This window comes from Lissotriton helveticus, chromosome 2_1 (genome assembly GCF_964261635.1).
Source record: "Lissotriton helveticus chromosome 2_1, aLisHel1.1, whole genome shotgun sequence".
Taxonomy (NCBI): Eukaryota; Metazoa; Chordata; class Amphibia; order Caudata; family Salamandridae; genus Lissotriton; species Lissotriton helveticus.
Genome location: NC_136059.1, coordinates 521816688 through 521830987, shown reverse-complemented (window position 1 = coordinate 521830987; position 14300 = coordinate 521816688). Strand labels below are relative to the sequence as shown.

Sequence of the window (14300 nt, the reverse complement as noted above, 5' to 3'; positions counted from 1 at the left end):
ATGTGGGCTAAACGGCTGTGTATGATGAACGAAGAAACGAATGTTGGGGCGAGGGATAACAATGGGAAACAATGTATCCTGATGGCTGTATTGAACACTTAAATCTGCAATAAAAACGGTTTAAAAAAAAAATGAAGGAAAACAACCTCAACTCCAATATAGGGAAATTTTGCGCCCAAAGAAAAAAATAATACTTAGCACAATTACGAGGCCGGAGCAATCCACTGAATCATTGTGAAGAAATTCAATATTAATCCAGTGTTCCACGATTTTTGGTTTTTAAATTTAAAGTCGTGGGTTCTTGATGTAATGATGGTCAAAGTCCAAATGATATTTGAAGATTTATTGAAGTTGGAAGGCATTAACGAAGCACACCAACTTCAGTCCTTCTCCCTGGTGTACCGTAGTTAAGAATACTGGTTGCCAAGGAAAACGACTGGAGAATGGAACACATAGTTGAATGAAAACAAATTAAAACACATAACATACAATCCTCGCGCAATGGCACGAGGTATACAAAATACTTCAAGAGAAAGAAGACATAACACAGAAGCTTTCACAACCAGCACATCCGAAGGTAGGGGGGCTACTGGGAGTGGAATGTTATATATTAAAAGAGAGACACAAAGACAAACACTGGAACATAGGAGCAGAAGGCACTCTATTGTCTTCATTGATGCACTCAACAGTCCAATGTTCTGAATCTTAGTGATGCCTCATCTGTGTCATGTCCAGTGCGAGTCAATACATAACAATGTAATATATGTGAAAAGGTAAAGTGCTTACTTCTCATGTATTGTATTTTTTTTTTACCTGAGTTCCTACTCCCTCTTCCAACCGCTTTCTATAGAAAATATAAGCATATTTGCATAGTGAGAGTTAAAAGAAATATCTAACAAAATAGTTTATGTTTACACACAACCATCCATCTCTATAAATTTGTAAAGTGAACAGTGTGGGATTTTCCCATTGAGTTGTCAGTCAAAATGTAAATTTTTCTTCTTGAACTACATTTTCAGTTGAAATGCTGACCTTTCCCTGATCCCCAGTCTTGAGGAACATGAAGTGTACTCTACTGATTAATACGCCATCTTAGTAGACTATGGCTTTTAAGTTAATCGCCGTCAGATTTAACAACATGAAGTGAGCAGCTGGTAATTTTTGATGTATATTCACAAATGCTTTCTGTGTGTACTTTGTAGGAAACTAAGAAGTTTGTTAAAAGACATTCCCACTCCAGAAGACAGCACCGTAATTAAAAACATACAAATAAGAGTTCCAGAGGTATGAACAGTGATTTTGCGTTACACTTCTGTTACATGTCCACTTTTCCTTTAGTCACCTAGAGATATTTTATTGTACAAAATGTTACTCATTACTAAAATTGTACCTTTTATTTTGCTACAACTTTGTGAACAATAATAAAACAATGCAAATGACCATTGTTATTGGTCTGTATTATGTGACTATTTAGAACATCCGCTTAAGTGCATGCTTAGGTCACCCCCATCTTAGACATTTGTTGCTCAATGACTATTTACTCATACCTTGCCTGAGGCAAAATATTACCATATTGGGCCAGATTGATCAACACTTTGCAAAGTCCCTATCAGTGATGCAAACCAGTTGCATAGTGTTGGTTTGTTATTTACATTCCAGTGCACATGTTTTGCACTGGAAAGTTGTCCAAAATTAACACAAATCAGAGCTTTGCGCAGAATTGCTTTACTTTTAATCAAGGGCATCTAATGGGTGGAACATGGCCTTTCCAATGCAACCACTCATTTTTTTTAAGGTCAAGCTCAGTCTACTTACATTTATAGACAGGGTTTTGCACCAAAAGATTATGCATTCTTAAGGCATGTGTTCTGTATTATACAACACTGTAAGCACATGGTATTCGCTGCATTGTATTGTCCACTGCAAAGACACTTTCTTCCTGGTCCTATGGAAATAGCTCCAGAGTTTAATAAAATATACTACACACATTCCTGAGATGGGCATAATGGCATACAACCTTACATTCATGCGTACAACACAAGTTCAAGATAAACCACCTCTAAGTAGGACATCCCGTAATGCTACATCAGTTCATATTCTGCAAGGCCTCAAAATCTTCAATGAAATTTTGGAAATAAACATACACACTTTTATATAGTAGTGCATTGCAACTATGTAATATAGGCATGTGCTCACATATACATGGGTGAATTATCTTTTGTCAACAGAAGGTTTGGTGTTCCTCACAGATTATGTGGAACATATAATGGCTTTGAGACTCGATCATTTCTAACATACCTCTGCAACCCACATTAGATGTACTCAACCTTTATCTTGTTTAACAGGGAGTAATACTTCTACCTCAAACTTGTTTTGTAAACAATGCACCACATAACTTTCAACATGCAAAATCGTGCTTGCCTCTAGTGCTTATGCTATTTCTATGTAAACTCAGTAACTCTATGCTGTACATGACTATTGTGCTATCAGTGATGTCATCAATGATGTCATTTGAAATGTTATCAGTGATGTCATCAATGATGTTATTTAACAGTTCATGAGTGATGTAATATGTGTTTCCATAAACAGTGCATGGAGGAAACATAAATTATAGTTAATTCAGTAAACTGTAACTGGTGAATTTCAGTAGATTTTTTGTTTTAGATTTAAAACTATAGTTTTTATATTATTAAAAGGCCTAACTATAACATCAGATGTGTGTTTGTACATATATATATATATATATAATATATATATATATTATATATATATATATGAATGAATCATGAAAAGGCTCCTGCCGAGATACGGGGACCCAACGAGGGGTGGCGTACACTCAGGCGGAGCGTGCCGGTAGTCACAAATCAAAAATCCTTTACAAAAGCTCAATCGTACGCTCTCAGGAAAGGAGTCCAACAACACAAGGTACTGGAACACAGTATAAACCTGTGTTCCAGTACCTTGTGTTGTTGGACTCCTTTCCTGAGAGCGTACGATTGAGCTTTTGTAAAGGATTTTTGATATATATATATATATATGTATGTGTGTGTGTGTATATATATATATATATATATCTAAAGAAGATATACATATATATATATATATATATATATATTTGAGGTATGTAAAGTTCCAAACGTCCACAAGCGCTGCAGTTGACCGCACAAACGAACAGGAACCAGCGAGACCCAAATTGAGGTGCAAAGTTATTTTATTAAGTTCAAACCCAGCACCAGTCCGCCACGACGCGTTTCGGCTAGAGATAGCCTTGTTCACATATATATATTTAATTATTTATTTATAAAACATCTTAACTTATGTTGAAAGCAGTGCATTTGGTGTCTGTAGCTTGGTTTTCATGAAGAAAGTGCATGTTATTGTTTGTGTAGGTAACTAAAACCAGCCAATTTCAGAGGGGTTATGGAAGTATTTTACAACCATAGCTGCATTTTAAAAGTAGTTTTTAAGTGAATATCTAGGACTGGGCAAAGAAGGCAGGGAAGTGTATGTTAGGTGTTATGAGCTGAAGAAATCATAACTTCTGTTTATCACATATATTTCAATGTATTTTTTTTAATAATATAATATAAGAATCATCTATGAAAGCAATTCCACGGTTCAAGGACGGTTCATGTGCAAAACATGAGATGGTGGCAGTTCCTGGGAACAGCCAACAACTGCTATGCACAGAGGACGTTGGCACAGGACCTGGTCTATGGCAAGCCCTTCCACAGTGGTGTCAAACCCATGCTGCATGTGTCCAACCCATGCAGTACTTGGCCTTCTGCCATGCTCAATATTTCAAAGAAACAAGAGCGACCAACACGTCCATGAAAACTGGGTATTGGCTACTAGCTAGCACCCATTGTTCACACAGAACTCATTTTCAAGAATAATCTTTTTTGCCACATATTCTCATTCTGTGTTGGTTTAGTCAGGAAAAAGGTTAAAACAACAATAAGGCAGAGTCTATCTGCCGTAAATCAATTGCAGTAATACAATACAGTTATTTGTTTTGGGAAGAAAGTAGCCAAATGCTCCGCAGGGGTTTGCCAGAGGGCCCGGGCCATGTAAGGACTACACACTAAGGGCATAATACGAAAGAAATAGCTAAAAGTGCTGTTATGTTTTTATTTAATTCACAAATCAGGTCAGAAGCAAGCCTTGCACAGGTTCCAAAGTGTACTTCTGAGACTGTCATGCAACTGTTTCTAAGGCTCACCTTCGACATGTGCAGTGTTCTCCATAGTGAAGAACTCTGCACAGGAGGAATAGTAGCTCCGGTGAGAATATTCTTTTTCTCTGCTAGAAGAATACTTTCCCTATGGAGAAGACCTAAACCCTACCTACAATCATTCCCCTTTCCATCCTAGAAGGGAAGGTACATTTCTGACCATTTCAAGGGTCGAATAGGGTTGGATCGGAGTTTAGTAGTGCCACAAATGTACATATCTGTGGGTATTCCTAATCTTCCAAGGGAGAGCACTCCTTGGAAAACCCGCTTCCCACCTCTAGAATGGGATTTGCTATTGCAGATTTTTGCACATTCACGTTGGAGAAATCCGCAGTGGTGAATCGAATTACACCTGCAAGAAATCCCTATGTAGATTCATAAGTGGCTTGGCTTTATGACCAAATGTATCTTTGTGATTAGGGCACATGGTCGCATTTTCCTGATACTTTTATAATGCTGACATACATAAACAAGCATTTAAAATGCAATAGGTATCGCCTTTCATTAAGTTAAAGCCATTTGCTTTGCTATACAATACCATTAGCAAAGCAAATGGCTGTAACTTAATCAAAGGCGAGACCTAGTGCATTGTCAATGCTTGTTATGCTTTGTTTCTGACATTATCGACCTTCCTATACCATGCCACTCTCACGTGCTCCTCTCTTTATCACCCACTCCCCGCCTTTCAACTTCTGTCTACAGTCTCCCCTATTTCTGCGCCTCCCTCCTCTCTGCCCATCCCCCACCGCTGCATCTCCCGCCGATCTAGATATCTTTCTCGCCTCTGTGCCCCTCTCCCACTCTGCCTCTCTCTTCTTTCCCTCTCTGCACCTCAATCGGCCTCTCCCTCTCTTTGCTTCTTGAAGTAATTCGGTAAGCAGAATTGATGTAAGAAGTAGTTTATTCCAACAACAGCTTATACATCCACAGTGCAATCCAGTTACCAGCTACCCTTCTCTTCCACTCCAACTCCCAGATACAGAATGCAGATACAGAATGTAGGAGGACACATAACAATTCTAAAAGAACATTCTAAAAAGAATACTACACTTCTCAACTCCCCTTTCTGTCCCTGTATTCCTTCTCTTTATCTCCCCCCACATTACCCCCCCTGTCTTCACATTTACCCTGTTCTCCTATATATCAACCCTTTCTATAATTCCATATATTTCGCTGCCCCCCGTATATTCTGCCCTTGCCTGTGAATGATGCATGGATGCCACTGCTGAATTATGCACTCCGTTGTCAGTGTGCTGTCTGTTTGTTTATGAATATGCAGCCCCCATGGACCTGGGTGCAGAGGAGGCGCGGGTGTAACGGGGAGGGAGGGGTGGTGAGGGGTCTGGCTGGGCAGAGTGTTGTCTGTGCTCACGAATTAGCCTCAGATGCAGGTTGTCTTCCCCGGGGCCCTTCCTTGTGTCGGCGGCGCAGAGAGTGACTGCATCCGGGAATGTTATAAATGAAGTAAGGACAGACAAGGATGGATGGAAGGCATGGACCCAAGCCCTGCCAGTCAGTGTTTGCTCTCTGACCACTCTCAGTCCCATAGTCGCACACTTACCACCATCATGTGGCCAGAATAACTGAGCTGGTTTACAAGTTTTAAATCCACTGACTAATATGATGATGATGTCATTGGAAATTACATCACTGGACTGTTGGCCTCGTGATGACTTCACAGGAAATTACAATATGGGTCTTACGGCAGAGGAAATAACCATGTGGTGTCTGATCCGCACAACATCGAAGGAAGTGCTTATTAGCGCATAAGTAACTGACCTTTGAGCTTTAACCTCCTTGAGACAGCTGTTCATCAGCAGACATATCTGCGTGGTGCACTGATAGCATGGCTGTCAGTAACTGCAGGAGTAAGACATACATAGCAGAACACCACAAGGCTTTGCAGTCCCCTGTTTTCAATCCATTCTTGTTTTGCAAGGTGGTTTACCTTCTCCCAAAAAGCAGTGGGGAGACTGGGAAATCTGTAGGCTGTAGTCTGAGTGATAAAGACCACCTGCCTCCTACATCAAAAGGGTTGGAAAGTAACAGTCCGGCAGAGTAGAACGTCAATGAGCGGCCGCAACCCATCTGCTCAGAAGACTGTGGGACTTGAAACCCGGGGCCGAGGTGTATTGCACTATAAAATGCGTTCCATTATTCAAGTGCCACAAACGCAATAGGTGGTGTATTCCATGTCATACACGTTTACCCTCAAATTCTTCCTTTGCCTGTTTGATCTACATGCTGCACAGTCATGGTACAGTACTTTGCTCTGCCACAGAAGTCTGTATCTTTCCAGTTTCTGCAGTTCTAAATCTCTGTAGATGGCTGACTGCAACAAGCGGGGGAATGGGGAAGCAACGAGAGGGGCAGGGCACAGAGGACTACAAGCCCCAGAGCACACTGAAATGCTTACGAGGCGGAGAGGCTCAGCAAAGGGCCTGTCGGACACTTCTTAAGCAACTCATGTGCGCGACAGCATGCGTCCCGGCACTACCAATGTAACGGACATGCACTAGCATAATATAAAAAAAAATGTAACTAGTGGGCGGACACAAAAGTGCGCCATTATTAGCAATGTAGCGTAACATGAAAAGATAACATTACAAAAGTGCAATATTAACAAGACAAGGAAGAAAGCAACAAAGGGAAAGAGTAACACGAGAACAAAGGACAGGATTAATGGCAGGTGGCTACTGATGAAATTAAGCAAACAAAACAGGAGCCGTGAAAAAAGATGAAGAGTGTTTCAGCAGTGGACTGCTGGGGAAGCTTCAGTAAGCGCGAAAGTGAAAGCATTTTGCTCACGCATGGAGCTGAATGCCACAGAAATAAAAAAAACAGCCGCGCCAGAGAAATAAAAGGCGCATCAGCCTTTGTTGAAGATAAACGTGGTTATAGCAAAAAAAAGTGCTTAGCGGCTAATTAGGAGACACTGTCTCCCGCCGCAGGTAAAAGATCCAATCCCGGTGGGAGGGGCCAAAAGCGGGCAGGGTGGCAACCAGGAGGGATTAAAATGCCTCTGGTGCAATCATTACACTGTGTTTTGCATAATCCATGATGCCAAAAGATGCACACAAATGAAAATTGCAGGCGGAGCAGAGACACGGCTTCTGGACCCGTATTGATTCCAAGAAGTCCTCGCATGGTGAGAGCAACACATACACGTTGCTAACGCCAGGCGAGACCTAAAAAGAGTGTAACAGACAAGCAGACAATGACTACTATGTTTATGAAAGAATTTCTACTTTTTGACAAGTGGTAGTGGTTCAAAAAGAACCCTTGTTTATACCTTTGTGTTTTGTGTGCTGTTCTTTCTGTGTTTAACTTTTTATGAGCACACTAAAGTTGAAAAGGATCTTTTGAACCGAAAAACAGAAATCGGTGAAAAAATGGCAGGGAGAAAAAAAATCAAGCATAAAATAGCTTGCATTGTTTCACAAGATAACTTGCCATTGTAGTATTTTGCTCACAATGCCAAATGTGAGTCATGCACTCTGTACAATAGTGAGCCATCCTATGAAGGTGTAGATCCATCTCATCTTCTGCTTTGTTTAGAATTTCTCGTAGCAAAGTGGTTGGTCCACTGGAGTTGGTTGCAATAGGTTTTTTCCCTCCATGGTGGATGGGGTGTCTGGCTCTCCATTGTCAGTATAGGGTGATTTTCCCAAAATACTTTTTTCAGCTTATCCCCACCAGAGTTCCTGTTTGCAAACTTTGCAAACTTATTTGTAGTGCTAGCTTTTTATGTGGAGGAAAGGACAAACACTCCTTCATCAATATCAATATCAGCAGAACATATTTCTGCTGGTGGTGCTGGAACTTCGATCTGTGATGGTGTGCTCTGTGATAGGCCTCAAGATGTTTCCTGCTGTGAAGGTGCTTCCTCTTCCCCAGCAATGGGAACCATGGTGTTCTACAAGCAGCCAGAGATTTTTCAGTGACTTCTCTAGAAAGCAGAAGGATATCAATGCACTAATGCTGGGTCTTTTTACTATCACCAACAGGAACTTTCTCCTATAGTGGAAGAATATTAATGTGCTATCCAATCAGCTCTCTAATTTGGTGAAATGTACAGAGCTTGTGCGCCCAGAATCAGAAGTTCCAAGCCTACATCATAATGTATTGATATAGTCTTCGTGTTTTCAACTTGTACGCTTACACTTCCAAGCCAGTAAGCTCAGAGCAACATAAGAATCTCTGGGGCACATGCATCAAGCCCGCATTTTGCGATTTCTAAATAGTGAATTTTACTGATTCGTTATTTAGAAATTGCAAAATACAATGCATGTAGGATTCGCCTAAAAAAAAAACTTAAAATTCCTTAATTGCGACTCGCAAATTGCGAGTCGCAGTTAAGGAATTGATTCCCATTCATTCATATGGGCCTAGAGGCCTATAGGAATCAATGGGAATTGCATGCGCAATTTGCGAGTACTCCATTGTTACTTGCAAATTGCGCATGCAATTTCCGGGGTGCAAGGGTTCAAAAAGGATACCCTGTTGCACACCTCAAATTCCCCTTTTTCCACATGTTGCGCACACACATGCCCCGAGGGCATGTGTGCATGTAAAATGCAACTTTGAAAAATGCAATTTAGTGCATTTTTCAAAGCAATCTGAAAATACTATCAACTCTAGTTTGATGGTAATTTGCAATTCCTAATAGCGAAATCGCAATTGTTTTTTGCTTAATGCATTGCTTTTAAGGAATCACAATTTGTGATTCCTTAACTACAAGTGCAATTTAAGTAATCGCAATTTTACCGATTCCTTAAGTTGCAATTTTTGCATTTTGGATGATGCATCCCAAATGCAAAAATACTGGTCGCAAACTGCCCGTTTGCGACTGGTTTTTGGTTTGATGCATGGGGCTCTAGGAGTGTTACAGTAGGCTTCACCTGCTTGTATTTACAGACTGTTATAATTGTTTTCTAGTACATATGCTTGTGAGCTCAGAAGAGAAATCCTGTAAGCTCAGGACAGAACTCCTCCTCTGTTCTGATGACGTTTTACGGTGGAACGCCTTGTTTCCAGCCTATGAATTTTCACTTCTGGGCTTGCAAGCTTGTAACATTAGAAAGCAAATTGTTTAACATAATTACATACTATATTCGACAATCTGACCCCAAGCAACATCAAAATATTAAATCTAACTAATAATGCATGTATTTACAGAGTTTTCAGTTGTTTTTTTCTATGATGTAAACTCATGAACCCGGAAGCCCGCAAGATCGGGATAAGGCGTCCTCCCCATGCCAATGTCCTCTTAAGGCAGGACTTCCTGTTTTCCGTTAACAAGCATCTGCTTCCATGCTTATTGTAGGAAAGTGGGGTAATATGCAGTGAGGCTGGTTAGGCTTCACTATGCAATACCTTCATGTTACCCAAAAAAGGTCCTTATGATTCACACTAATAAGTCTCTAGCTCAGTCCTGGTAGTGTGGCAAAGAGCAGCCAGGCTTTACTAGAGGATTATGTATTAGGCATTTCAGAGTACCAACATGGGCGATAAATAATTGCCACGACTCAAATGAAATCTGACACAATTTATAAAAATTGAGCAGATTTGTTTATCATTTTAGATACCAAAACAAAGACAATTGGATGAGTATAACCGGAATTATGGATTTTAAAAGGAAAAATTAATCAGTGCATTTAACTCTTACAAAGCCATAACGTTGCGGTCAATGGGAAAACACACTAGAGACACTTGGTCACTTGCAGGTCGAGTCCAGGGGAAACCACTGGGAGGTAAGGTGATGCAGGTCCCAGGACTAGGCTCTGACAGTCAGTTAAATTTTACCTGGCTCAAAGGGCCCGTTGAATAGTTGTCCTGACTGTCCCTGGTGCTGAACACTGGAGCCATGGGTGGTGGTTTTGCTGCTTTGATGGTGCTGGTGAAGAAGGGGATGCAACAAATCAACAACAGGGCCAATGAGGTGGTAGGTTGAAGTTGCTGCAGGGTGTCCTTGAGTTGCAGTGTCGAAGGTAATGATAGTCCAACTGGCCACCAACAAGACTTGGCAGTAGCAAGCACTGCTTACAGGTACTTCAACGTCCTGGAGTTCGGTGGAAATAGTATCTGCCTGAAACTTGCTTGAGGTCAGGACTACGTTTTCCACAATGCACTAGACCATTAAAGTTTGGGCTATCTCTCGGCGGGCCGATGGTCAGTGATTCTTTTGGTTCCGGTAGTGTGATTTGCCTGCGGACTGCAGAAGACTAGTACCTCTAGTCCATGGGAATTCTGGAGTTGCATTTGTCTTGCTGAGAGTTTCCTCTTTCATTTGGAGCCGATCTCTGGTCCAGAACGAGTCGTTGTCATGCAGTTGCAGTGTGGTTGCCACAGGTGCAGATTATTGCTCCTTTGCTTCGTGTAGGTCCTGAAGTCACAGTCACTGGTCTCTTCTTTGTCCGTGGTCATAATTTGAGCAGATCTGAGGTTCTGGTGACAGGGGTGACATTTAAACCCTAGATTTAGGAGTGTTAGAAGGTTGTGGATGCTAATATCCAATAGGTTACTAGCCCCAGCAGCTAATCCGCCCCTGAGGTGACCACATCCAAGGGTCTGTGCCACCTTTTCTACCCAGAATCCTCTGTTCTACCTAATGGCAGAACCCATCCTCGGCTGTACACACCAGGTAGCCCACCCTAGGGGTGTGGCTAGCCTTTGTGTGTGTACGTTTCCTGACTACCAAATGTTTCTGCCTGCCTGCGTGCAAATGTGCCTGGGGACAGAGGGCTGGCTGTTTCCTCCTTTGGCAGTCAGTCTAGTTGTATATCAGAGGTGGTGGAGCTTTGAAGGTCACTACCGTGATGTGCCACTTCACTAGCCATCCTGTCAGTGAGGGTGGTGACACCTCCTTCCTAGGCAGGCATTTGTTTCTGACTCCTCAGAGTGTTTGCTCCTCTTGACAGGGAGTCAGATTCCTGTCTTGGCGGCAGCAGCTGCAGGCTGTCAGACAGGGCACAGGAAAGGCTTGGGCACCAAGTGGGCAACCTCTAAGGTAGCCACCTGGGTGTATGCCAAAACAAATCGGACATAGGAATCATGACAGATTTGATGAGACAAGTTGTTTGATACCAAATATGACTCTTTCAGTGGGACCATACAGTGGCTGGCAACCTCTGGGTGCCGGGGTGCCAGGCCCTGTTATCCAAAGGCCTTCTGAACATTTAAAGTAGCCCTTAATGGAAAGAGACTACATAGGGATATATAAGCTTGCACCTATGTATCTGTATGGGTCTGCACCTTTAATATAATGCACCCTGCCTCCTGTGCTCGGGTGACCTACCTTGTGGGTGACTGGCATATATTAAAATTTGTGCTTTGACTTTGCCACTCATGGTGAGGGTAAAGTCAAGTTAGAGCAGTTTACACTGCTCATGCAGTCTGCAATGGCACAACTGCTGTCATCTGTTTACTTGGGTCTCTCAATGCTTCAGGCCCTGGTGACACCTTTAACTGCTATGCCCTGTTCACCAATGGTACCACTTAACCGGGACTAATAAGGGAGTTAAAGTCCTTGCCAATTGGGTTTAACAATTCACGTGCACCATAATTTAGGGATGGAGCACTGGCACTGGGGCCTGGATAGCAGGCCCCAGTGAATTTTCAAAGTCATAATCATCAGCATTGGGGAAAAACGTATGGCGGGGACCATACAAAAATGGTACTTTCTTACGCTCATGAATTTGCAACATTAAAAAGAAGTCTCAGTTTACCATATTGCCCTATTCAATTAACAATTTGACCTCAGGTATTATCTAAGAGCATAGTTGCAGAAGTAATCCATGTGTTTGCACATTTTAAACAGTATTTTTCAACAACTTAAATTTGCAGTCTTCATAATGGGTTATCCTACCCTCATCCTATGTGTGTTTTCATACGTTTACAACCAACCTCGCAGATCTTTGTTTTTAATTGAATAGTTTAATTATATATATTCTTGGTTTTTATTGCTTGATGCATTGTTCTCATTGTATCTCAGTTGTTTCTAACTCAAAAGAGAACTGACCATCAGTCAAACTTCTGAAAGTGGGTAGGGTTCATCATAAGATAGCGAATGGATGCAATTGTGCTGGCAAAATATGCACTTCAAAAACCTGCACGCCGACCCTAATTTGGCTTTGGTAGCTGTTATGCAGTGACTATTTTGATTGATTGCTCGATGTATTTTTGAGTCTCATGAAGCACAGTGATTACCCAAGAGATTCCTTGTGTGGAAGACACAATCATGCGATACCATAAGGACGAAGAAGCAGTCACAAGAACTAAGCAGAATTGAAAGGTTTTCAATGATTTCCTGAGTGAAAATGTGAAGACATTTCTTGGAGCTGAACAGTCAAAGCCTAGGACCCAGTAACCTAAGTTTCGTAAAAGGTATTTTGAACCAAACAGAGACATTTAAATTGAATTCTCTGGTTGTTAGGAAACCAATAAAAATTTCTAGAAGCATTAGAAAAGTGATCACTTTTCTTAACATGGTAAATTAAATATAACTGTGTACATTGAAAGACCTGAAGCATAATGTGATAAGAGGAAAATAGTGCTAATTAGCCAAAAAATGCATTAGAGCTACCAAACAAAGAGATCTGCAAGAATTTCTGAATGTGCCATCACTGATATCCCACAAAAGCATATTTAATGAGAGAAGCCAGGCAATTGTACTTTATACCTTAGAATCTATCTCAACAGGAGGTGGCTTTACTGCATTTCCTATCACCTACCTCTTCAAACAGTGTTTACCTGCCAAAATCATCTTTAAAAAAAGAAAGCGAAGCTCAGTTTTTGCATCCATCTCTGCAGATAATTACATCACTTAATTTCCAAGCATCCATCTATACAGAAAGTAAAATCACTAGTTCCCACCCAAAACCTCTTGCCTGCACTCCTCCTCCAGTCTACTCCTCAGGGCACCACTAGCTAAGTACTAGCACATACAAGGATGTTACCTATTTGCGCAGACACAAACAAGAATGTCACAAGGGTACCAAGGGTGGCCGCCATCTGCTTCGCCACCCTGCGATGGCTCCAGAAAATTCTATGGATGCTGCCCCAGGCCACCAGGAGAACCGTAGTCCAGGCATTAGTAACCTCTCGCCTGGACTATGGCAATGTCCTCTACATCGGTGCCGACGTAGCAACCATTAACAAACTTCAGGTTGTACAAAACTCGTCGGCCCGACTCCTCCTTAATATCCTGAGCAGATCATCGGCTTCACAAGCTCTCCGAGATCTACACTGGCTCAGGGTCTCCAGCCGTATTAAATTTAAAGCCCTGTGTTATCTCTTCAAAATCAAGCAGGGTACGGCCCCAATATACCTGCAAAATCTTGTTCAACCTTACAAGCCTAGTCGCACCCTAAGATCGTCAACCAATTGCGACTTTGTTGTTCCTAGATTTAAACTGGCAAGAATGGGGGGAAGAGCCTTTTCTCATTTAGGTCCCAAATACTGGAACACGCTTCCAACTGCCCTGAAATCCGAGACCAACCTACTCTGTTTCCGTAGAAAATTGAAAACCTTGCTCTTTTGAAAGATCTATTAGCTGCTGCTCTTTGTTCTATGGTACCTCTGTTCTGTCCTTTCTTCTCCAGTCTATCCCTTGCACCGGGAAACCCACTGCGGGTAGCTGTTGCACATTATAAATTCAAATAAATAAATAAATAAATCTGTTTAGGGCCCTTAGGGCCAGGAAGGAACATGGCCAAGAACAATGCTTGACTGCAAGCACATAAAACGTAATATTTCATCATGTGTTTAGCTAGCATTTCACAATGCCCATTGCTACAATCACTCCCAGACCTAGGTCACATACACAACATCTCATAACACATAGCCTAAACATCATGCACATCCTACTAGCCAACACATGCCTTCAAAATACTGAGCACATATTCTATTACCTGCTCCTTAATGCATGCTCTGTAGTACACATCACTCCAGACATTGCTGACCTCATCAACTATCACAACAGTGATACAATCGTAATTACAAAAACAGGGGCTCACTTACACATCCTTGCATATCCTAGACCACCATGTTTTACACGTTAGACATT

The 14300-nt window shown here is 41.6% G+C and overlaps 1 protein-coding gene across 3 annotated transcripts in view; it reads left to right on the top strand.

Annotated features, from left to right (window-relative positions):
- LOC144819406 (interleukin-31 receptor subunit alpha-like) overlaps nt 1–14300 on the top strand; it is a 720774-nt gene that overhangs the window by 551637 nt on the left and 154837 nt on the right. For all 3 annotated transcript variants that reach the window (XM_078677309.1, XM_078677308.1, XM_078677307.1), the window contains one exon: nt 1203–1284. In XM_078677309.1, coding sequence (XP_078533435.1) covers nt 1203–1284 — 82 coding nt within the window. The remainder of the gene's footprint in view (nt 1–1202; nt 1285–14300) is intronic.